Raw genomic sequence first — 24,940 nt, 5'->3', positions numbered from 1 at the left:
GGGCATGCTGTCCTTTCTACTAGGACAACTTGGATGGTTAGCTTGCCTGCTATTGATTCCTCAGTATAGGAAAACAGTAGATCCTAGATTGAGACATGTTTGATTTCATCTTGTCATACATCTGATGTCCATGCCATATTCTCCATTCCTATAACCACAGTCTCTGTGCTGGTCAAGCTTAACTTAAACTCATATTAAATGTTACTTGAGATCTATACCAAGAGTTCCTTTATTTATGCTGCTAGTTTGAACCATTGTCTTTTTGAGTTATGCTTTCATGCTTACTGAATTTATTTTTGCGTTTTGCCAGCTGAGGATTATTTACTATAATAAAGTGAGTGATGATTAGAATAGTTAAAGCAAATATAAACAAGAAAATGATTGTGTCTTATATTGGAGACTATATATCTATATATCTATATATCTATCATAGATTTCTAAATCTTGCTTTTTTTTTTTTAAATAGAGTTGGTGTTCCTAAAGGTGCTAAGGGCTCACCGGTTAGTGCTTTGCAAAACAAGAGAGCACCGAAGCAAGTAGAGAGCTTTGAAGATTTGAGGAGGGATGTATTCAATATGTTCTGTTACCTTGGTCCTCACCTCTCACATGATCCCATTTTATTTGCAAAAGTCGTGCGCATAGGCAAGTCATTTATGAAGGAGGTCAGTAAGGTTTTTCTTCCTAGTAGAAAATTAAAATTTGAAATGAAATGTTGTGAATATGTTTTCCTGAGTATTTCTAGAAACAAACAAAAGTAAACATAAGTTAAGGAAAGTTGTGTTGAGTAAACTCAGTTTATGGAAAGCCCATTGTGTCCCAGTGGTGATTATGTGTATGTGTTAAAACCCCAGATCTAGATCTATGATTCAAGTACCTCCCTTGGGAAACTCTTTGCTTGATTTCCATTGGAACTTGCACTTGTACTTACTCTTCTTTCCCCTTACCTGTCTTCTATGGATTTTCTTTCATGCAGTTTTGAGTCATTATTATTAAATGTTCGGATGCTTTCCAACTTCAAACAGCGCAGGGCCTATTATTATATTCTTTACTTATTTTGGGGGATAAGGATTGAGCTTGGGGCATTGTGTGTTTTAAGTATGTGCTCTACTCTGGAGCTATGTTTCTAGCTCTTTGTTTTGTTTTGTTTTTTCGAGACAGGGTTTCTCTGTATAGCCCTGGCTGTCCTGGAACTCACTTTGTAGACCAGGCAGGCCTCGAACTCAGAAATCCCCCTGCCTCTGCCTCCCAAGTGCTGGGATTAAAGACATGTGCCACCACCGCCTGACTCCAGCTCATTTTTAAGTAAAGTTTTTATTGAAATTAATTGCGTGACAGAAAAATATATAAATTGTGAATATACAGTTCAATGACCTTTTTAAAACTAAACACTCATATGTCTACCACTTAAATTAAACCAAGGCATTGAATAGTACCAGTAGTGGTGTTACCTCATTTGTAAACACTTAGACTATTTAAAAAAATCTGTGGTGTAGAATGTTCATCTGATAGAACATCTCCAGCCTTAGATGCTTAATTTTCAACTTCTGATAAATTGTCTGTCTAGCTCGCTCTTTTTCTATCTATCTATCTATTTATCTATTTAATCTATCTATCTATCTATCTATCTATCTATCTATCTATCTATCTATCTATCTATCTAGTTTATACCCATTGACATAATCACCACAGATAATTAGTAGATTATTTTCATCATACATGCTGTTAACCTTTGCCACTTTTGTCACTTTCCCCTTTGTGTTGCTGCTTTCTGTCACTGTAGATCTGCTTTTTCTATGATCTCATGTAAATAGAATTATATGTTCACTTTCCTGATTTCTTTCACTTCATGGTTTTAGAGTCATTCAAGTTATTGCATGTGTTAGTAGTCCTTTTGCTGAGTAATAATATCTCATTATATGGAAACAGAGTCATTGATATATTTGTCAGGTGATGAATATTTAGGTTATTTCTGTGAGTAGCTATACTTTTGGGAGGCATGTTTTTGTGTTGCCACAAGTGGGATTGATTAGTGAAATAAATAAGTGTAACTGCAAAATTGTTGGATGTTGTGATACATACTTTTATGCGCAGGACTCAGGAGGCAGATGCAGTCAGATCTCTATATGAGTTATGAGTTTGTGGTCAGGTCAGCCAAGCCTACATAGTTAAACACTCTTAAAACAGAAAAAAAATTGCAAAAACTGTTTGACAGTGTTGGCAATGTTTATAGTATTTTATACTTTTGAGAACAATTATTTGAGACTTCTAGATGCTTTACACCCTCACGGACACATGGTATTGTAATACTTAAATTTTTGTCATCTTAATGAGTTGTGGTATCTTACTGTGGTTCTGTTTCTTGTCATGCTATTGATGAATGATGTTGAGTATCTTTTCATATATTTATTTTCTACTTATAATTATTTTTGTGAAGTGTTTGTTCATATCTTGTCCATTTTTGATATGACTATCTTTGTATATTGTTGTTTCTAAGGTCTTGATCATATAGGTAGTGTTTGAAAAAGTCTTTCTCAGTTTTAAACTTTCTTTTAAAAAATTATGTGTATGTGTGTGGGGGTGGCAAGAGGTTTGTGCAAGTAGGTACAGGTGCCAGGATATATCCCTTGGAGCTGTAGATAGGTGGTTGTGACCCAAACTCCTCTCCTTTGGAAGAGTAGAGACTATTGACCTATCTCTCTGACACCTTAAACATCCCTTATATGCACATACCCACACACAGACTTATACAACTAAAGATAATAAACATCTTTTTAAAAGGAAAAATTATATCTTACTAATTTCAGTTTATTAATATTTTACTTTTAAATTTTCCGTTTTGTACTTCCATGAAAAATTTCCTCAATCCAATGCTTTCAAGCTGAAAAGAATTCATAATTTCTTTTTTAGTTATATAACAGAACTACAAAACAATATTTAGAAACTTGTATGAGCACATATATGCAAATAGATTGTTTGGTGATTGTATTTTTAAACTTAAACAATACTAGCTTTATGGAAAAATTAAAAACAGCTCTTGTTATGAATCCCATATAATACCTGAAATATTTAACTTGGCTTTCAATACTTATTAGCTGGTAGATTATTTTCTTTAGTACCTTTTTCATACAGGTAGTAAGGAAAAGGCTTACTAGATTGATCTTTATTATTCCTAATTGTACATTAGGAAAGGGTTCCATATAGGAATCTGTTAGATGAACATAGTTATAATATCACTTAATATGATCTAGTTATATGAAAAGGAAGCATGGCAGTGTTTCAGTATCTTGGCTGTTAAGAATCTGGAAAGGACACGTAATGTGAGCTATTTAATTAGTTAATCCTGCTTAAAGAGCTAAAGGATTGTTTTCTCAGTACATCATAATCAGAGAGCATGTGAAATGTATTCATTCTGTTACTGGAGCTACAAACTTTGATCACTTTCTGAGTTCTTCACAACAAGATTGCTCTACTGTATAGTTACTGTTTCTCCCTTCATAGTTAATATGAGACATTCTGAGACTGTAAATAGCCCGTGTTTCATCATACTTTTAATTTCCCAATACTGTTGTACTTGAAAATATTAATGTTCTGATTTCTTGTTCTGAGAATTTTCTATGAGTATCATAATTTGTAAGCAGATCAAAATCTAAGAATGTATGGCACTCTTACAAATAAAGGTGCACATGACTATTATTACAAAATTATGCAAGTTATTAGAGCTGCCATGCTCTCCCCTTTTCTATGGACGTGAACCCTTCTATCACTGTCCCTTGTGCTAACTCCATTCTATTCTTTTTCATTGATATTGTAAGTTAGTGAACAAAACAGTATCTTCTTTATGACATTTTTATATAAATATAGCACCTTGTTTATTCATACTCTACCCTCTTCTCACTTCTGGCCCCATATTTCTCCCCTATTCTATTTTATTTTTTTGTAAAGAATAAGGGAAAATAAGGTAACCATTTTAATCATTCTCATTCAGGGACACTGTGGGCAAGAAGTGTATGCCTTGTCATTATTAAAGTTGTAGTAGGGAATCCCCCCACCAAGTATGAAGTAGAAATTGGGCATATTTTTGCTCATTAAAATATTTTACCAACCTGATGTGGTGGTGCTTGCCTGTAATTGTAACCTTTGGGATGCAGAGGCAGGAGACTATTTAAGTCTCAGTTGTTTGAGAATCACCTGGACAGTATAATGAGACCCTCTTCTCTAGAAAATGTAACTCAACACAACAAAGCCCTAAAGAAACAAAACTTTATGATCACCAATCAGTTTGTTCTGTATTATAGATTTTGAAAGGCTTATTGGGATCCAATTAGAATTCATAAATTTGCTTTTAAATACTGAATAAGACCTTAGTACCAAGCAGTATATTTGCAATTTAGTTTATGTAACAAATACTATTTGTGTATCGAGGTTGTTATACAACTCTTATTTTTAGGAAGAAACTTATATACTTAGAAAACAAATAGTGTAGTCATACAGCTTACTCTAATTTTAATCATTTTCTCTAATTTTGTGTGTGAAAATATTTAATAAATTTGAAGTCTCTTTTTTTTTTTTTTTTGGAGACAGGGTTTCTCTGTATAGCCCTGGCTGTCCTGGTACTCACTGTGTAGACCAGGCTAGCCTCGAACTCAGAAATCCGCCTGCCTCTGCCTCCCAAGTGCTGGGATTAAAGGCGTGTGCCACCACGCCCGGCTTTCTTGTACAATGTTTACCAGACTATAACATGCACCCCAATCTACTGTGGGGCTTACTAAAATGCAGATTGTGGCCCCTAACTTCAGTTTCTGATCAATTGACCTGGGCTAGAAGGTGAAAATTTGCATTTCTAAAATGTTCCCTGGTAATATTGATGCTGCTGGTCTAAAGACCAGATTGTTATTCTAATATAGTAAGAATATTTGGTCCTCCTTTTGGGGCTTAGATGGGGTGGCAATGACTATTAATCTAAAATCTGTACCAGCAGTCACTACTATCCTTGCTGCTCCAGCATCCTGGGCATTTCTGTCCTTAACATACTGTATGAAGACAAAGCCTCTATGAACAGAGAACCCCCCAAATCTACCGTACTTCATGAAAGGTTCCTCTGTATCAGGCTTCTTGACTGTGAGAATGCTGAGATTCCCAAAGAATACACGACAGTTCATGGAGTGCTGATGTGTCTTGCCTTGTTAGTAGCATATCTTTCTATTGCCTTTGATGATAAGCTTCCTAAGAAAGCCAAAAAATTGCTAGAAAACACCTGCAGCACACATATCCACTTGTATAATAGTCTTGTTTATTTCCAAAATGCAAGGGCAGAAAATAGTTCTAGTTGGATATTGTGAACCAGTTTTGGGTTTGTCTCTATTTCATATAGAAGCAAATATTTATGTATTTATTTTTATTAGCCTACAAAGAAGTAGGTTTGTTATAGTATTTAAAAAACAATTTTTTTTCTGTTTATTGAAATTATAGATTTTTTTCCTCACACAATATATCCTGATTGGGGTTTCCCCCATTCTACTTCTCCTAACCACCCCATTCACATCTGCCCCCTTTTTCTCATTAGAAAACAAAAGGCTTCTAAGGGACAATAATAATACAAAATAAAATGTGATAGAACAAAAACTAAAATGTAAGAATTAGACAAAACAAACAGAAGGAAAGAGCCCAAGAGAAGGCACAAAGAAAGAGACACACTCACTTGTACTCTCAGGAATCCCATAAAAACACTAAAGGAGAAGTGATGACATATCTGCAAAGGACTTGGTGTAGACCCATACATGCTGTTTCAGTCTCTCTGAGTTCATATGAGCATTGATGTGTTGATTTAGAAGGCCTTGTTTTCATGGTGTCTTGCATCCCCTCTGGGTCTTATACTCCTTTTGCCTCTCCTTCTGCAGTGTTCCCTGAACCTTGTTGTAGACATTTCTTTTAGCACTGAGTATTCCAAGCTCTCCCACTCTCTGTATAATGTGTGACTGTGGGTCTCTGTCTTTGTTCCCATCCATTGCAGGAAGAAGCATCTCTGATGATGGCTGAAAAGGCAGTTGAGTATAGCAGAATGCTATTAGTAGTCATTTTTACTGTTTTTTTTAAAAGACCAGTAGTATTTGGTTTTATCCTAAGTCCCTGAACTATCTATCTAGTCTCTGGTTCTTCATCACCCAAGCAGTGTTGGGTATGGGTTCCATTGTACTAGCATATCTTGCAGGACACCATTGTATATCAAAAGTTTTGTGACTGGGATGGTGTTTGTTTCTCTTTTGGTAGTGTACAGATTACATTCTTGTACTAAAGACACTAAAATGTAGAGGTGACTAGGTACTAGTTTGACTTCTCCATGTTAGTGAGTTGTGTAGATATTTCTTTTTAGCAGTGAAGGCTTACTGTTGATTTGTGGAGAACAACCTATATTCTTGACAACAGCCTGGGTCATTTGGGGATTTTTTTTAAAGATTTATTTACTTATTACATGTAGGTACACTGTAGCTGTCTTCAGACACTCCAGAAGAGGGTGTCAGATCTTGTTACGGATGGTTATGAGCCACCATATGGTTGCTGGGATTTGAACTCCGGACCTTCAGAAGAGCAGTCGGGTGCTCTTACCCGCTGAGCCATCTCACCAGCCCATTTTTTTTTAAAACATTTTTTTATTATATGTAAGTACTCTGTAGCTGTCTTCAGACACTCCAGAAGAGGGTGTCAGATCTCTTTACAGATGGTTGTGAGCCACCATATGGTTACTGGGATTTGAACTCAGGACCTTCAGAAGAGCAGTCGGTGCTCTTACCCACTGAGCCATCTCACCAGCCCCCATTTGGGGATTTTTATGGGACCCTAAACGACAATTGGATGTAACTCAATCCCAGTACTGGAAGTTCATTTGGTGGCAAGAAATGGCCGTTTGTGACTATGTCTACCTCATTGTTTGGCTATTTCATTTACATTACCCCCAAATATGTACATATTTTACAAAGCTTCTACTGTATTAGGGTTCTATACTGCCTCTCAAATGACCCTTAATTTTAGCTGTTTCTCCCCATATTCCTTCCCTCATTCCCCCTCCCATCCTGAGTTGATCCTTTTTTTTTTTAAGCTCCCCCCATTCATCCATAATTATCTGTTCTATTTCTATTTCCTAGTGAAATCTGTCTGTCCCAAATCTGTTACTCTATACCCAACCTCTGTGGTTCTATAGATTGTAGCTTTGTTACCATTGGCTTAATAGTTAATACCCACATATAAGTGGATACGTACCATATTTGTCTTTTTGGGTGTGGGATACCTCCCTCAGGATGACTCTTTTCTATCCACTTACCTCTAGAATTTATTATTTTATCTTTAATGGCTTAATAATACTCCATCGTGTAAGTGTACCATATATTCTTTGTCTACTAATTTGTTGAAGGAAATGGAATCTAGGTTGTTTCTGATTTCTTGCTATTATGAATAGAGCAACAGTGAACATGGTTGAGCAGATGTCTCTGCAGTAGGATTGAGTCCTTTGAGTATGTGCCTAAAGGTGGTATAGCTGGATCTTGACGTAGATACCCTTCTTCCTGTTGTCCCCCTGCCCCTTGTTCTTTACTTCCTTTCTGAAGAAACAGACTTTTTATGATATTTATTTTGTGTTTGTGTGTGCATATCCATGTATGCCACAGAATTGTATGGAGGTCAGAGGAAAACTTGTGGCAGTTAGTTCTCTCCTTCCATTGTAGGTTAAACCAGGGATTAAACCCAGATCGTTGTCTTTGATGACAAACACCTCTACATAATAAGCCACTTCATCAGCCCAAGAATATTTTAAAAACAACTAAACTTTTCATTATAGTTATTTCCAAGTAGATACTTATTTTCAAATAGATGCTTGTTATTGATACCATTTGTTGTACCTCCTACTGTATTTTTGCTGTTGTAATAATTTTATACTATATATTACAGAGTTAGAGACCAAGTTCTGTTTTTTTTTTTATAATTTTGTAATTTTATAATTTTGAGATTTTATTATTTTATACTTTTGGGTGTTTTGCTTGCATGTATGTCTATGCATCATGTTTATGCAGTGCTCACAGAGGCCAGAAGAAGGTATTGGATCTCATGCTACCAGAATTAAAGATGCTTGTGAGGTACCATATGTCCTGGGATTAGAACCTAGGTCCTTTGTAAGAACAGCTAGTACTCTTAACCACTGAGTCATCTCTCCCCAAGTTTTTTGTTTGTTCTCTTTTTTCTTTTTTGTTTATGCTTTATTTTGGTGAGGCAGCATTTCACTGTATATCCATCCCTGGCTGTCTTGGAGCTTATAGACCAGGCTGGTCTTGAACTCACGGAGATGTGAATCCTTTGCCTCACAAGTGCTGAAATGTACACAACTACACATGAAAGAGAGCAAATTTAATGTAAAACAGTTCCATTTTTCAATGATCCTGATCAGCGAGACCTACTGAAATATTTATGTTTACATTGTCATTTATAATAATTGGCTTGAAGCTCACCTCATTTCCTTCATGTGACAGTGTTCATATATATTTAGGGACTGGATTACAAATCAAACTTTATGTACCAGTTTTGTTCAGCATAAAGGTTATTGAGGAGTGGAGCAGGGCATCAGTTCTTCTTGGCCACAACCAAGTATGTCTTCATGGCTGCCAGCAAGTTGCTCAGCTCTTCTTCCTTTCTCTTGGTGCAGATGTGCTAGCCCACCCTTTTCTTGATGAGGTAGTGCTTGTTCTTGAACACCTTGAGCATCTCCTTGAACCACTTGTAAGTTGTGAAGCCGTATACTTCCTAGATCATGTCCCACATGAACTTGGTGTGCTTGGTGAGGTGCCAGCAGTGCTGGGTGTGCCTCGATTTGCTGATGTTCTTCAGTGTGTTGTGGCTGTTGTTGAAGGAATGGGGTTGCTGGAGGGATGGGATGGCAAATGGGTTGCGGGGGCGTGGGGAGGGGCTTTGGCTGCTGCTCTCTGATGGCAACCAGGATAGGAAGCTTATGTAGCAGCTTTAACCTTAGCTATACTTCCTAGGTTCAGGTACTAAATGCCAATAGGCAAATGGCAATTCTATATGAATAGAGTGTGACTTAGTTTTTAGAAGACTTGTTTTACTAAGAGTGGGACTTCAGGTACAAAGTCAATTATATACTTCCTAAAAGTACATTTCCATATAAGAAAAAGGTAGATAAATTTTTTAACCCTTGCTCCATCTTCCAATAAATACGTTTTTAGATTTGAGTATGTGTGCTTGCGTGCGTGTGCATGTGTGCCTGTGTGTGTGTGCGTGTATGTGCTTGCTCTGCATGTGCTCAGGTGCCCGAGAAGCCAGAGATGATATCAGATCCCCTGGAACTGGAGTTACAACGAATTGTGAGCCACTGTGTAGGTGCTGGAAATTGAACCTAGACCCTCTGCAAGAGCAGCAAGTGCTCTTAACTGCTGAGCCATTGCTCCAGCCTTCAAGAACTTGTTTTGGGACAACAATCCTTGAAGTTAATTTCAAGAAGGAACAGTCCCAAATGTAAAGAACTGAAGTAACATTTGAAAATATTTGTGATACTGCTGACCTGTGAGAAGTGTGGGTTTTGTTTGTTTTTGTTTGTTCCTTTTTAAAGCTTAGGACATAGCAAATGCTGTCATATACTATTTTGTTACATCAAGTAGTTAGCATGATATCTGATTTCCTCACTGATTATTCCTGAGATCAAGTGCTATACACATAAGTAAGATAGGAATTGCTAGGGAACTATTATCATACTCCATTTCCTCAGCTTTTTAAAAAATATACTTATGCTGTGTGTATGCATGTGCATGTATGTATACATATACATACCACAGAGCACATGTGTAGATCAGAGAATACCTGATCTCTGGGTCTGTTCTTTTTGGGGAATCAACCTCAAGTTATTAGCTCGGTTTGCAGGTGTTTTCACAATTGGCCATCTCATAGGACCTCTGTTCAGATTTCAACCAATGAAAGACAAGAATTGATTGTCTTCAAGACATTTCTAGAGACTCAGAACCTGTTGTGGTATTGAACCTTTTTAATCCACATGGCCAGTTTTCTATTGGTGCTTCTTAGGATTACATGCTTGCTTCTGGGGAAATCCAAACTAAAATCTAAGAATGCATTTCTTTAAATGGATTTAACGTTTAAGCCATAATTTGTTCAAAAGTTATGTGTACATATTTTTTGTTTTATGATGAAAACTATTTAAATGTAGCCATATCTAGTGCTGGAAAAATCTCTCTTTCTATATGAGTTAGGTTTTTTTGTCTCCCCCCCCACCTCGAGTTAGGTATATTTTTTAGTATAGAATAGAATTTATTTAGGGGCATGGGAAGGGGAGTTGAGAAGGGAGTAGAGGCAAGAAAGAGAAGGGACAGTGAAGGACACAGAGAGAGAGGGGGGAGGGAAGGTGCCCACCAGGGACATAGGGAGTGGGGAGAGGAAGTGGAGAGAGGGAGAAAGGGGTCAGGGAGAGAAGAGAGTCAGAAAGATGGGGAAGGGGCTGAACCAAGTTAGATTTTTAAACTCCAAGTTATTCTTATTTTATCTTGATAATTAGCCTGGGCTTGCTTTGAACTCAAAATTCTGGTTTCTCTAGATTACTGGATTCCAGACGTATGCCACTTCCCTCAGAAGTTCTAAGTTATTTTATTTTACTTTTACTTGATTTTTTTTTAAAAAAATCTGAATTTATGTGTGTGGGTGTTTTGGCTCCACTTATGTCTATGTAGCATATGTGTGCAATGTCTGCAGAGGCCAGAAGTAGGAATTGCATTCACTGGAATTGAAGTTACAGATAATAACTGTAGCAGGAGTTATAGCTAGCTGCTTCATGGGTGCTGGGAATTAGATCTGGTGTCCTCTAGAAGAACAGTGATTTTTAACTGCTATACCATCTCCCTAGGTCAGTTCAGAGGGATTTTAGTGGGACCTGTTTTGGATCCTTTCTAGTGAAAAGATTTTTCATAGAATAGTTTTGAGGTATATTTGAGATAGTTTTAAATCTAATATACCATACCTACTAAGTACTTAATAATTGGTACTTAGTATAAAGAATATGCAAGTAAAAATAGTACCATAATTTTTTGCAAACATTTTAGTCAAAAATCTTAAGTGTTTTTTTTCCCTCAGAGGTAGTATATAGTTTTAAGCAGCATTTGAAATATTTGTGGGGTAAAGGCACTGAGTTAGGTCATTAGTCATAAGAAGCTATTTGTTTAGTATTGTCTATAATTCCTGATTTATTTCTCAACTCTCTCAAGACTGTCTTGATGAAATACCTATCACTATTATTTTTTGGTGCTGAATATTATTGTATAGTGCCATCATCCGCACTGCCTTTCTAGAGTGATGTTGGAACCTCTTAGTTCATTTTGATGATGGCCTTTCTAAACATAGCTGAGTGCTGTTTTACTTAAATTTAAAATTTAAATGCTGAAAGTACGCCAGACTAATACCCAGTATATACGAAGAGCTCAGGAAGCTGGACTCCAGAAATTCAAATAACCTCATTAAAAAATGGGGTACAGAGCTAAACAAAGAATTCTCTTTTGAGGAATACGGAGTGGCTGAGAAACACCTGAAAAAATGTTCAGCATCCTTAGTAATCAGGGAAATGCAAATCAAAACAACCCTGAGATTCCATCTCACACCAGTCAGAATGGCTAAGATTAAAAATTCAGGTGACAGCAGATGCTGGCGAAGTTGTGGAGAAAGAGGAACACTCCTCCATTGCTGGTGGGATTGCAAGCTTATACAACAACTCTGGAAATCAGTCCGGTGGTTCCTCAGAAAGTTGGACATAGTACCTGGCGGATCCAGCAATACCTCTTCTGGGCATATACCCAGAAGATCTTCCAACTGGTAATAAGGACACATGCTCCACTATGTTCATAACAGCCTTATTTATAATAGCCAGAAGCTGGAAAGAACCCAGATGTCCCTCAATAGAGGAATGGATACAGAAACTGTGGTACATTTACACAATGGAGTACTACTCAGCTATTAAAAACAATGAATTTACGAAATTCTTGGGCAAATGGATGTATCTGGAGGATATCATCTTTAGTGAGGTAACCCAGTCACAAAAGAAGTCACTAGATATACACTCACTGATGAGCAGATATTAGCCCAGAAACTTAGAATACCCGGTATACATTATGCAAAACACAAGAAAACCAAGAAGGATGACCATCATGTGGATTCTTCATTCCTCCTTAGTAAGGAACAAAATACCTATGAAAGTATATAGATACAGAGACAAAATTTAGAGCTAAGATGAAAGGATGGACTATCCAGAGACTACCCCATCTGGGAATCCATCCCATCATCAGCCACCAAACCCAGATACTAATGCACCTGCCAGCAAGATTCTGCTGAAGGGACCCTGATATAGTGGCCTCTTGTGAGGCTATGCCAGTGCCTGGCAAACACGGAAGTGGATGCTCACAGTCAGCTATTGGATGTAACACAGGGCCCCCAATGGAGGAGCTAGAGAAAGTACCCAAGGAGCTGAAGGGGGCTGTAACCCTGTAGGTGGAACAACAATATGAACTAACCAGTACCCCGTGAGCTCGAGTCTCTAGCTGCATATGTGGCAGAAGATGGCCTAATTGGCCATCATTGGGAAGAGAGGCATCTTGGTCTTGCAAACTTTATATGACCCAGCACAGGGGAATGCCAGGGCCAAGAATTGGGAGTGGGTGGGTAGGGAAGCAGGGGCGGGGGCGGGTATAGGGAACTTTCGGGATAGCATTTGAAATGTAAATAAAGAAAATATCTAATTAAAAAAAAAAAAGAAAGTACTTCAGACATCTTGTATCTTAAGAGTTGTCACCTCAAAGATGGGAACTGTGTCCTCTTTCTATTCAAAGGCTGTATGGCACTTGGTAAATAATGGCCCCTTGAACCTTCTTCTATGTGTGTCTCTTCTGTTTGAGTGTGGTGTTCATCGTGGCATTGAGCAGTCTATGTTACCCCTGATCTAAAAATGAAGTAAACTAAAAGAAAAAGAAGATATAAATGCTGCAGAATTTGTTATCTTTCAAAATTTGCTTTTGATTGGCATGTCCCCTTTGATTATTTCTGTTTAATTCTTGTAATCAGTTTTTGATAGGAAGGTTTAGTGTTCTATTAGGTAGTTTTGTTTTCTTTTGCATATTAAAACATTTTTTTGCTTATGAAATATAAAGAATCAACACATGGACATTCACAACTCAAGTTACTCAGGGAAGCAAAACAGCTAAGTAAGTTACTGTGGAAATTTGGCTCATTTAAGTCATGGTGTAGTAGGAAAAGGGGTAGCCTATCTGCCTTAAATGGTAATACGCAATAAAGCCTAGTTTTTCCGACTTCTGCCCTGTTATACGTTATGTTACCTGAATTACCAGTTCTTTATAACAAAGAAAACAGCAACAAACAATAGCTGTTTCATTTTTTTCTGCCAGTCCACTCTTCTATAATTGAATTCCTTATTTGCTGTCAGAATACATGCCGATTCAGCTGTATCTGAAAAAGAGAACCATATTTTCTTGAACCTGCCAATTAGAAAAAGAAAATATGTTGTTATACATCTCGAATTATTGTTAGGTAAAATAAAGCACTTACACGCCTTAATAACCTCTGCATACAGAATGGGTGTGGTTGCATCCTAGCTTTCTCTTTCCCATGCATGAGTGTTGAACTAGGCCTTTCCTTCATGTATAGATTGTCCTTAGATATCAGTTCTTTATTTGCACCTTTGGTTTTCTATCTTTATATACATATCCACGTGTAGGCGCCACTAACTTTTTTTTCCATTTGTTTGTTTGAGATCAAGATCCTCCCTGTAGCCTAGCTGCCTTGGAACTCACTATGTGTAGACAAGGCTGATGTCATCAGTCTATCAGAGGTCTGCCTTCCAAGTGCTGAGATTAAAGGAGTGAGCCACTCTGCTTAGCTTTCAGAGTATTGTTGTTAAGTGACTAGACAGTGTTGTCAAACAAGTCACTTCAAGGTTCAGCCTGTATTGGGATAGTACAGACCCAGGATGTGATTTATCTACTCTCTCTCTCTCTCTCTCTCTCTCTCTCTCTCTCTCTCTCTCTCTCTCTCTCTCTATCTATCTATCTATCTATCTATCTATCTGCATTGATTGATTGATTGATTGATTGATTGTCAGAAGTGTCCCGAATATTTTGGACTTACTTTTTGTTGAGTGCTTTGGTAGTGGTGAATTATAATGCAACTAAAGTTCATTTCCACAGTTTTGACTTTTGATTACATTAGTATTTTATTTTATTTTATTGATTTGCAAAGCATCAGTTATCTGTGGGCCATGACATATTTCCAATTGTCTTAGGAATTTGACACCACTTAGTAGCAAAATTACAGTTATGGAGTAGCAACAGAAATAATTTTATGGTTGGGGGTCACCACACTAGAAGAGTTGCAGCATTAGGAAGGTTGAGAAGGACATGGATTAAAAATTCATTAGAACTAAATGATCGTGATGGTTACAATCTCGTTAAGTTTAGTTAGTATTAGAAGTTTTAGGAAGTTATTAATAGGAGTTTTAGGAAGCTTTGGTTTATAAGGAGAAAAGAATTGGCACTTAAAATTGATAACTTAGGGTTAGAGATGTAGATTAGCTGACAGAATGCTTGTCTAGTGAATCAAGCCCTGGGCTTGATTCTCAGTACTACATAAACAATGTGGTGGCACACAGTTGTAATCCAAGATTTGGGAGGTGGAGGCAAGAGGGAAAATTCAAGGTCAACCTGGACCAGATTTGGAAACCAGCCAGGACTGAATGAGACCCCCCTCCCCCCTCTGTCTCTCTCTCTGTCTCTCTCTCTGTCTCTCTGTCTCTGTCTCTGTCTCTGTCTCTCTCTCTCTCTCTTCCCTGTATCTCTCTGTCTCTTCCCTCCCCCTCCCTTCCCCCCTTTCTCTCTCAAACACAGACACACAGACACACAGACACACACACAGACACACACACACACACACAGGAATAACACCCCTCCCCTGATTTATACTTGAAATTTATGGAATTTTAAAATTAGATATTAAAAATTTACATGGAAATTTGAAATATTTATATTTAGTGATAAGTTATTTCAAATATACATGTATATAAAAGGTAAACAACTAAGTAATATATAACTTTTTTCAGATTATAAACTGAGGCAATGATCAACTTTCTAACATATTATTGTTTTAAATTTTAGTTTCAGTCTGATGGAAGCAAACAGGAAGATAAAGAGAAAACGGTAAGAGACTGAAAAATTAAATAATGGGTATATTTGTCAGGATATAGCATGTCAAATATTTTACTGTGAACAAGACTTAGCTACCCTTAAAAATAGTTATTTAATACTTTACATGCTCAGTACAGCATTTGGCAACTTATTGAACATTTTCTTTGAAGATTAATATCCTCTTTTTGAAGATTCCATACTGTAAAAAGGTTAAGCCTCTCATTGCCTAGTTACCTTCTCTGCTTCTTTTACTTCATTTGCTATCTTAGGTGGAGAAAAGGCAATGATAGGGTGGGGGAATGTGTGTGTGTGTGTGTGTGTGTGTGTGTGTGTGTGTGTGTGTGTGTGATTTAAAAATGATAATACTTTTAAGACATCCCTATTTTGGGTGTATTGAAATAAACCTAATGAAATAATGTTTTTGTTTTCTTTTCAGGAAGTTATCCTTAGCTGTTTGCTTAGCATTACTGACCAGGTATTACTTCCATCTCTTTCTTTGATGGACTGCAATGCTTGCATGTCTGAGGAGTTGTGGGGAATGTTTAAGACATTTCCCTATCAGCATAGGTAAATACTTATTCAGATTGTTCACTCCAATTAATTCTAGTATATTAACTTCTAAACATTTTATATTTTCTAAATTTTCATCTCATTTTCTTAAAGATATCGTCTATATGGCCAGTGGAAGAATGAAACTTATAATGGTCACCCACTTTTAGTAAAAGTTAAAGCTCAAACAATAGACCGAGCCAAGTATATCATGAAGTAAGTTTAATTTTTTTTCATTTTACCTCAAATATGTCTGAATATAGTTTGCTTTGTTTCAGCTATTTTGTTTAGAGTGTCAGTTTTGAGAAAGCTTATAAATACTTCTTATAGGTATTGCTGATTAATTATTACAGTTAGAATGAGTTTTTTTTAATGTTAGCTCATTTAAATTACAAGTTCATGTTTTATTTTTATATTTTTTAGATTTATGTATGTGTATGGGGGTAGGAGTAGGTGTATGCGTGCTATGGTATGCACGCATGGAACATGCACATATGGAGGTCAGAACGGTGGGAATGGGTTCTCTCTTTACTTCATGTTTGTCCCAGGAATCAAACTCTGTTCATAAGATTGATATTCATTCCACTTTCTTATAAGTTATTTGAAGCTTATGAAAATTGTATACTTCATACACGTATTAGTCTAGATATTAAATTCTTCTATTTGTTTTCAACAAGGATTTTGTCAGTTGTCCAAATTTTATAAATCCATTTACAATTATTCTAATTAAAGTTATGTTTTCTTTGGTCTAAGTATAATAGTTTGCAGTGATACTGTGTTTGCCCAGTGACATTGTCTTTGGACATTGGCTATTGGGAAAACAGGCATAAACATGGTCATAGTTTGGCTTATAATGAGGTGTGACAATAGACAGAATGAAATATCTAATTAAGTTAATAGGGGAAGAAATTATTGCTAGAGAGGCTATTCAGTTTAATGAACCCAAGAAAGTTTTAGCTTCAGAAGCCTATAGATACAGTATCTTTTGTTTTTAAGCAAGCACACTGTTTAGCACTTGGCAGACTTCTTATTTATTTATTTATTTATTTATTTATTTATTTATTTATTTATACATTTTATGTTATGTGAGTACACTGTTGTTCTCTTCAGACATACCAGAAGAGGGCATCATATCCCATTACAGATGACTGAGCCACCATGTGGTTGCTGGGAATTGAACTCAGGACCTCTGGAAGAGTAATCAGTGCTCTTAACTGCTGAGCCATCCCTCCAGCCCCACAGTTTCTATCTTATGGAAGTCAGATCAGGTTTTGTCTATGTATATACGTATGATCAGGTCATTCATATATGCACACATACACTATTTGGTGCTAGGCACTGAGTTGAATGCTTTTTAAAAATAATACATAATACTAATTTTCTTGATTCTCTTTACTCTTGTAAGCACAACCTTAAATCTTTTATCTGGAATAGTACAGTAACTTGAATTATTCTCTTAGTTCAAAATCCTTTATTTTTCCTTCAAGACAGGGTGTCTCTGTGTAGCCCTGGCTGTCCTCAAACTCAGAAATCTGCCTGCCTCTGCCTCCCAAGTGCAGGGATCAAAATCCTTGGGTGATTTGATAATACTTGGCGGGTCATATGTCAAACTTTATGGCATGGTGATGTGAGAGATACTCCTTGATCTTTCCTTCCATATATCCTACCTCATTTCCTAATGATGACACTTTAAGCTGGACTGAACTTACTTGCTTCCCTAAATGCACCGTGGTCTCCTTAGCCTTACTTCCTTTGAATGTATTTTTTGCTTCCTTGATTTATACAAGTTTTCCCTTAGCTTGCCCATCTGGTGATTCATCTTAGGAAGTGTGCATGAGTTTGTGCCACCAATACACCTTAGGCAAATTATGCTAGCATTCCACTTTTGCACATTACTGTAATAGTGTTCTATTTTGTAAGTATATAAAATCAGCAGATGAATGAATATACTGATGCTACATACAAATATTATTATATAGCAATTCTTTCTATTCCCAGCTTAGTTCAGGTACCACGGCGTTCTCCAGTTTTGTCTATGTTGTGAATGACAGAATTTCTTTTTTTTTAAGTGAAAAAGGACACTAGTAGAAGGAGAAGTATTGGGGAAAAGAGGGATTTGAAGGAAAGGAGAAATGTTGATCAAAGGATACAAGATTTTACTTAAGAAATAAATTTTAGTTACATATTATACTTTGTGGTGACCATAGTCAACAATAATAATGCCTATTGCAAAATTTTCTGAAGACTACCTTTTAAAGATTCATATTACAATAAAAAGTAAGTTTTGAGATGAAAAAGTAATAATTTGCTTGACAGATTTATTCTATAATGCCTGTAAAGATTTAAAACATCACGTTGTGCCCTTATAAAGAATACAGGTTTTTTAAAAGGTGTATGTCCTGTTCTTCACACACTCAATTCTCCCAGAGGAGAAAAGTAAAGTAACCAGTATTTCGATTCTTATTTATCCTTCCAAGTGTGTATAAGGCAGTGTAGATATATTATTTATACTTTTAATGTTACTGATTTAATATAAGTGCTGTTCTCAAATTTGTTACCTTTTTAAAAAGAAAATTTGTCAGGAATAATAGCATACTTCTGTATTTCTTGTACTTGGGAATCTGTGGCAGGAGGATAATGACTTTGATCCCTGTCTTTACTACATGAGATGAGTCTGTGTCAGAAAAATTAACAAATGAAAAAAATTAAAAACACAGAAATTTAAAAAACATGGTTTTAAATTTGTGTCTTTAGTTAGGCCAGGCTTGAGAGCAAGAACTGCCCTTCATTTTTATGTTCTTAATGCCTAGTGCTTTGTCATAGTAAGCATTATATGAATGAATGCATATATGAATGCAAATTTTTATTCAGTGTGGAACAATATATGTAGACTTTTTTAATATACTTGGATTTTTGTTACATTTTAGCTGTAGCTCAGCTGTTGCACCAAACTTCATGAATTTGCTACAACCTTTTACATTGGCAGTGGAATATTTTAGGATATTATTTGTATAATTGTATAATTTTTCAAGTCATTCATTCTTCAAATGCTCATTGATTGTGTTTTATATGTCTGACATTCTGATAGCCTGAAGGTAGGACACCGTCAGGAGAATATTTGTTTAATTTTGCTTACTTTCTCTTAAGGGTAGTGAAGACAAATGGAATAGAATAAAAAGTATACAGTTTTATGTGAGTGAGGCGAGTAGGAGAACCACCTGGTGCAGGGTTGGAAGTAGGGAAGGATGGTGCTAAGTTAAAGGCCGAGGTGGATATGGTTTCAGATTTAAAACCAATAGTCTCTTTTCTCCATTGGCAGGGAACAGGAGAAACTGAGCTATAGGAAACAAGAAGGGGAAGCAGCTGATGATTACATCATTTTAATTATTGGATTGCTTTTTATCACAAGAAGCTTCGTAACATAATTATATTATTACTTTAAAAATGGCTACATTCCTTGAATTGTATTTCACTATGAATTTCACTATGTATTTTTGAATGTTTAGTGGTGTTAGATGTATATTTCTTTTAGAAAGCTTCTTTCATTTGTTCACTTGTTGCTGTTTATAGAGTTTCTGTGTTTATTATGTAACCATCTCCAAAAAACTTATGTTAATCTTTAGGATTTCACTGATACAGAGTTTTAGAATCTTAGAAAACATATCACAGAAGAAATAAAAAATGAAAGGAATATAATTTATTGATTTTAAAAATTGTGTATCTTGATTAAGAAAATGAGAGAACTAATTTCTGAACTGATAAATGAAACCTTGTAAATCTAAAATATGTATGATTCTTTTAAAATAGTTTTCATGCATTTATACAGTAAAATAAGTTTTACCTTAAGTAGGTAACTAGCATTTACACTCTGAAATTCCCTAAGAGAGTCCACCTTTTGCTACAGAGTGGATGAAAATGCAGTTGTTTGCATGGATCCATTTGATGTATTTGAGTTTTCCATATAGTACAAAGCTTATCAGCATCCTGAGTAATTCTAAATTGAGCCTTGGCATTTCTCTCCCTTTGTAGGCGTCTAACCAAGGAAAATGTGAAGCCTTCAGGAAGACAAATTGGCAAGCTGAGCCACAGCAATCCAACAATTTTGTTTGATTATGTACGTTTTTAAGTTAATATTATTTCCTTTTGATTGTCTTTATATCAGTACAAGTGGAAATGAAGTAAAATTTCAAATGTTAGAAAACAGCAGATGAAATACCACTTTATGGTAAAAAACAAAACATATACAGTACTTAACAAATTGATCTGTTTTCTAGTAATGTCCAACAGAACTATTGTTAGGTTCTAGAAACATTTGAATAGCATTTCACTTTGATTCCCTTTTAGCAGTGTTACCTTCTTTTAACATCATCATTGTTGAAAATTTCATACAGTATATTTTAATCATATTTCCCCCTCCCACAAGTCTTCTCATATCTTTCCTACTTTCCTAGTTACCAAACCCCATATTTTCTCTTTCACTTGGAAAAAACAAACAAACAACAAAGACAAAAATAGGTACCCAGGGGCAGGGGTGGGTTGGGGGTGGGAGAAAGCACAGAGTCCATTTTAGAAAGACTAAATAACATTTAAAACAGGACTAGCCATTACTATTACAAAATACAAGTTTAGACCTCTTGGAATTGTTTCTTAGGTAGAAAATGTAGCCTTAGGAAAATACTCTATATAGCAATGATAATGTAAAATGTTTTATATAAATGCAAAACAGTAGAGACACTTTGTTTTCAAGACAGGGTTTCTCTGTATAGCCCTGGTTGTTCCTGAATTCGCTCTGTAGACCAGGCTGGCCTCAAACTCACAGAAATCCTCCTGCTTCTGCTTCCCGAGTGCTGGAGCTAAATGCTGCCTGGCTAGAACCACTTTAATTGTATTATTTCTAATTTTAGAGAATTATGAACCTTACTTAGCATAGAAGGTTTTTTTTATTTAGTTAATTCAACTTACTCTTTCTTGATCTTCCAGATCTTGTCACAAATCCAGAAATATGATAATTTAATAACACCTGTAGTAGATTCATTGAAATACCTCACTTCATTGAATTATGATGTCTTGGCCTGTATCCTTTCATGTGGAGCAAAATATAGATTTCATGTGACCCTTTATTTAAATGCTGAATGATTAATTTTTCTCTGACTTCCTTTAGTAATGATCTAAAGTTGGTCTAATTGGCTGATGTGTTGTCAGTCCAAAGTATTGAAAAGGAAATTGTGTATGTGTGCATGTGTATGCATGCACATATGTTAGTGCTTTGTGTTGTATAAAGGGAGAGACACTCATTTTGTCAAGCATGTTGATACAGATGGAATGTTACTTGTTAGGAGATGGAAAAGAGGGTTGATAAATAATGAGTATATGGTAACTATTTTCATTCCTCTCTGAAGATGTGGGGGTTTAAGGGTCTTTATTACTGATGTTCTGATATTTTTTTCTTAATGTATAAAAGATTGTATCATTGAAGCTTTAGCTAATCCAGAAAAGGAGAGAATGAAACATGATGACACAACCATCTCAAGCTGGCTTCAGAGTAAGTACTTTCACTTTTCTCAGGATCCTAGTACTAGCCGTGAGACTAAGGAGGTGGGAACTGCCATGCTTTCTTTACCTGCCTATGATTTTAGGCTTTTACGTACTTATTTCTCAAGAGCTCTTGACTGTATCTAGCTGCTAAGCTTATTCTGCAAAGTGTCAGAGACCTTGGGTCTGTATGGAGATTTTATTAAGTACTTACTAATTTTCTTTACTCAAGAAACTGTTTTATTTTACTATGATAGAATTTGAGGAACTTGTCTCTGGCCATACCACCCTGGACTTGTTGAGTATCATCTGATCTGGGAAGTTTAATGTGATTGGTCTGGGTTAGTATGTAAATAGGAGAATTTGGGGAAACATTTGGAAGCTGACATTCACTTTCTTTCTAACTTGCTGTGATTTAGACATTACACTCTTTCCTTGTCTAATGTATATGAATCTGAATTTCCCACTGTACTCTAAGCTCTTTAAATTTGGACTTAAAGTTTGGTCTAATTATTTACATAGTTAGCAAATAACTTAAATATTATAGATTATTAGATAATCAACTTGTCTTCCCTTCCTCTCCAGGAAATAATAGGGACCATTGGTTAAAATTAGTCTTCTAAGGTTGGCAAGATGACTCACCATTTAAAAGTATTAATTGGTCTTCTAGCGGACACTGGTTCTAGTCCCAGAACTGATGTGGTCACTCATAACCCTTTTAACTCCAGTTCTGGGGAATCTGACGCCCTTTCCTGATCTTTGTGGGCACTAGGATAACAAACACATGCTACATAAATGTTCATATTGGCACGACACCCATACATACTATTAAAAAGCATTCTACTTCTAGCAAAAGTACCTGTTTCTTTTGCTATGTACAACTGTAGTATGTTCCTAGATGTTTATAATAATTTATGGCTTAAAATTTTTTAGGGGTGGGGATTGAGTTGTTTGAATTTACTTGGTAGTCTATGTGGTTAAGTCCTAATTAATTGGTCAGGGTGCATAGTTTGAATCACTGCTTTAGTTTATATTGTGTCTTCGAGCAAGTCATGGTACCCATTCTTTTTTCAATTTACCTCATCAGTAGGCTTAAGACAATTATTGTAATAACTAATCAATATAATGTGCTTGCTTATATATGCTTAATAAGTATTAGCGATTACTATGGTAAAACTCCATTGAATTATACAGTCGAAATGTACAGGGCTGGAGAGATGGCTCTGGTTAAGAGCACTGGCCACTCTTCAAGAATACTCGGTTTCCCAGCACGCACATGGTAGCTCATGGGCATGCACAGCACCTGTTTCTATCTCTTCCTTAGGTACCTGGTAATGAACATGGTACACATATGTTCATGTAGGCAAAAATATATGCACATGAAATAAAAATAAAAATGTTTTAAGAAATTATTCATACCTCATTTTGCTTTAGAAACTGAATTTCTTGAAATTGTACTTAATATATTTTTTTGTCTGATGAACTATTTTTGTTTTTTATTTCATAAAGGTCTGGCTAGTTTCTGTGGTGCAGTATTCCGTAAATACCCGATTGATCTTGCTGGTCTTCTTCAGTATGTAGCCAATCAATTAAAGGCAGGCAAAAGGTAAATTATATGGAGATGAACTTCAATAACTTAAGCACTTCTGGTGGTTTTGAAATGTAGAGATTACTGTTATTTTGAAAGACACATAGATTCAACTGAAATAGTTATTTTTAGAATATATATTTTTAAGGTAGAGTCTCATTATGCAGTCCAGGTTATCCTCAGAATTGAAATCTTCACTTAACATTTCAAATGTTAGAATTGCATATGTATACACACACACACACACACACACACAGAGAGAGAGAGAGAGAGAGAGAGAGACAGAGAGACAGAGAGACAGAGAGACAGAGAGAGAGACAGAGACAGAGAGACAGAGAGAGGCAGAGAGTGAGCTTTTCTTTTTTCTTTTGACATGCATTCTCATCATGTAGCTCTGGCCATCCTGGAACTCACAATGAGATCCAGGCTGGCCTTGAACTCAAAGAGACCCACCTGCCTGCCTCTGTCTCCTGAATGCTTGGATAAAGGCATGTGCCACCATGCCCAGTTATTGAATATTTAAGAGGAACTAGAAGTCAATACAGAGAGATAGTTTCTTTAGTACTATAAAATTTAACCACATGTATACATCATTAAAATGACAGTTAGCTTATTTTACTATTAAGCTTTTTCTGTAAGGGAGTATATAGGAAAAATATTTTTGAATATGAATTTGATATGTAAGATTTATGTGCATCTTTGTAAATGCTGAAGTTTATTCTAGGCCAGTGGCAGTGCTTAGGCTTTGAATAAAAAGATTTGTTAAACATTAGTACTAGCAGATTGATTATAATCAAATTTTGTTTTTAGAAGAGATCTGATAGAAATTCAATAAAAAATGAAAGCTCTTTGGTGTTTTGAACAGGTACTCTACTATTTTGGCTTTGGGAAAAAAAATGAAGATAATATAGCAGCTGGGTTTTGACAGGAGACTATTTGTAGCTTTGTCATCTCTGTCACTCCTGTAATTTACTTGTTTATTTTTACAAGCCATGAGAACAGTCATTTTAACCTATAGTTTAGTTTGCCTTATTGTCATTACATATTTGTGACCATTTAATTAAAACATGTTTAAAACAGCTGAATGCCACATTTGTTAGTGTTATAGCTTGGATGGATTGGTAGTTGTGTATTTGTTTGCACAGAACTGCCTGCTTTCAGAAAGCATGGCACATTGAAAAGAAGTCCTTGATATGAATACTAGGAAAGTACACCTTTGTTCAATAACTTGTATATTGATTGTTGGACTTTGACCTTTGGAAGTACTGTGTAATTAGAGAAAGTTATAGAAGTCATAAAGTGTTTTTTTCCAGTGACAGTTCAAAATGTTTCAGATTAAGGTATATCCCTAGCCAGGTGTGGTGGCAGATGGCCATAAATCCTGAACACTTAGGTAAGAGGGCCGTGAGTTTGAGGCTATAATAGGGAGGCTTTGTCTCAAAATGTATACCTGTTAACACATAGCTAGAATGTGATGCTTATTTTACAAAATCTTTTAACTTTAGGTTCAAGTACCACAGCTTAACACAGTTCCCTTTTGTTTTTCCTTCCTTCCCCTTCTCTTTTTAAATTTAGAATGAATGTTTTAGGGCTTTATTCATTTTTATTACTTGGAGTTTTAGAAAGATGGCCTTCGGCCGAATTGGAGGATGAGGAACATGTTATTGGGACAGTTGTTGAAAATGAAATAGGAACAGTAGATTAGGTGTTTGAGTTACTAAAGTCAGTGACAGCTATATTTGTGTGAGCAAATGCCTCTATGCTAATGTGTATTCTTAGACCATGGCTTAGGTAATTTACTCCCTCAGTCATTCTGTGAAGTCTTTTGCGTTATTTTCTTGTTATTGTGACAAATTCCTAAAAGAAGCAACATGAAACTGAGGATTCGTTTCTAATCAGTTCGGAGGTTTCAATCTAGAGTTAGCGACTGTTGCTTTAGGTGTGCTTTGAGGTGGATCATCAAGGCTTAAGGGTGTGTTGGGCAACAGATTTTTCAGCAAGAAAGGAAGAGTCTCTCTCTCTCTCTCTCTCT

At 36.0% G+C, this 24,940-nt stretch overlaps 1 protein-coding gene across 2 annotated transcripts in view; it reads left to right on the top strand.

Moving 5' to 3' along the window:
* Positions 1–24,940, top strand: part of Thoc2 (THO complex 2) — a 114,539-nt gene that overhangs the window by 51,167 nt on the left and 38,432 nt on the right. For both annotated transcript variants that reach the window (XM_021188685.1, XM_029534030.1), the window contains exons 12-19: positions 467–662; positions 15,210–15,251; positions 15,676–15,806; positions 15,903–16,004; positions 19,818–19,902; positions 20,769–20,862; positions 21,250–21,330; positions 22,830–22,926. In XM_021188685.1, coding sequence (XP_021044344.1) covers positions 467–662; positions 15,210–15,251; positions 15,676–15,806; positions 15,903–16,004; positions 19,818–19,902; positions 20,769–20,862; positions 21,250–21,330; positions 22,830–22,926 — 828 coding nt within the window. The remainder of the gene's footprint in view (positions 1–466; positions 663–15,209; positions 15,252–15,675; positions 15,807–15,902; positions 16,005–19,817; positions 19,903–20,768; positions 20,863–21,249; positions 21,331–22,829; positions 22,927–24,940) is intronic.

The sequence above is a fragment of the Mus pahari genome, chromosome X, assembly GCF_900095145.1.
Source record: "Mus pahari chromosome X, PAHARI_EIJ_v1.1, whole genome shotgun sequence".
Lineage (NCBI taxonomy): Eukaryota > Metazoa > Chordata > Mammalia > Rodentia > Muridae > Mus > Mus pahari.
The sequence above is the reverse complement of the archived record's forward strand: the minus strand, read 5'-3'. Positions and strand labels throughout refer to the sequence as shown.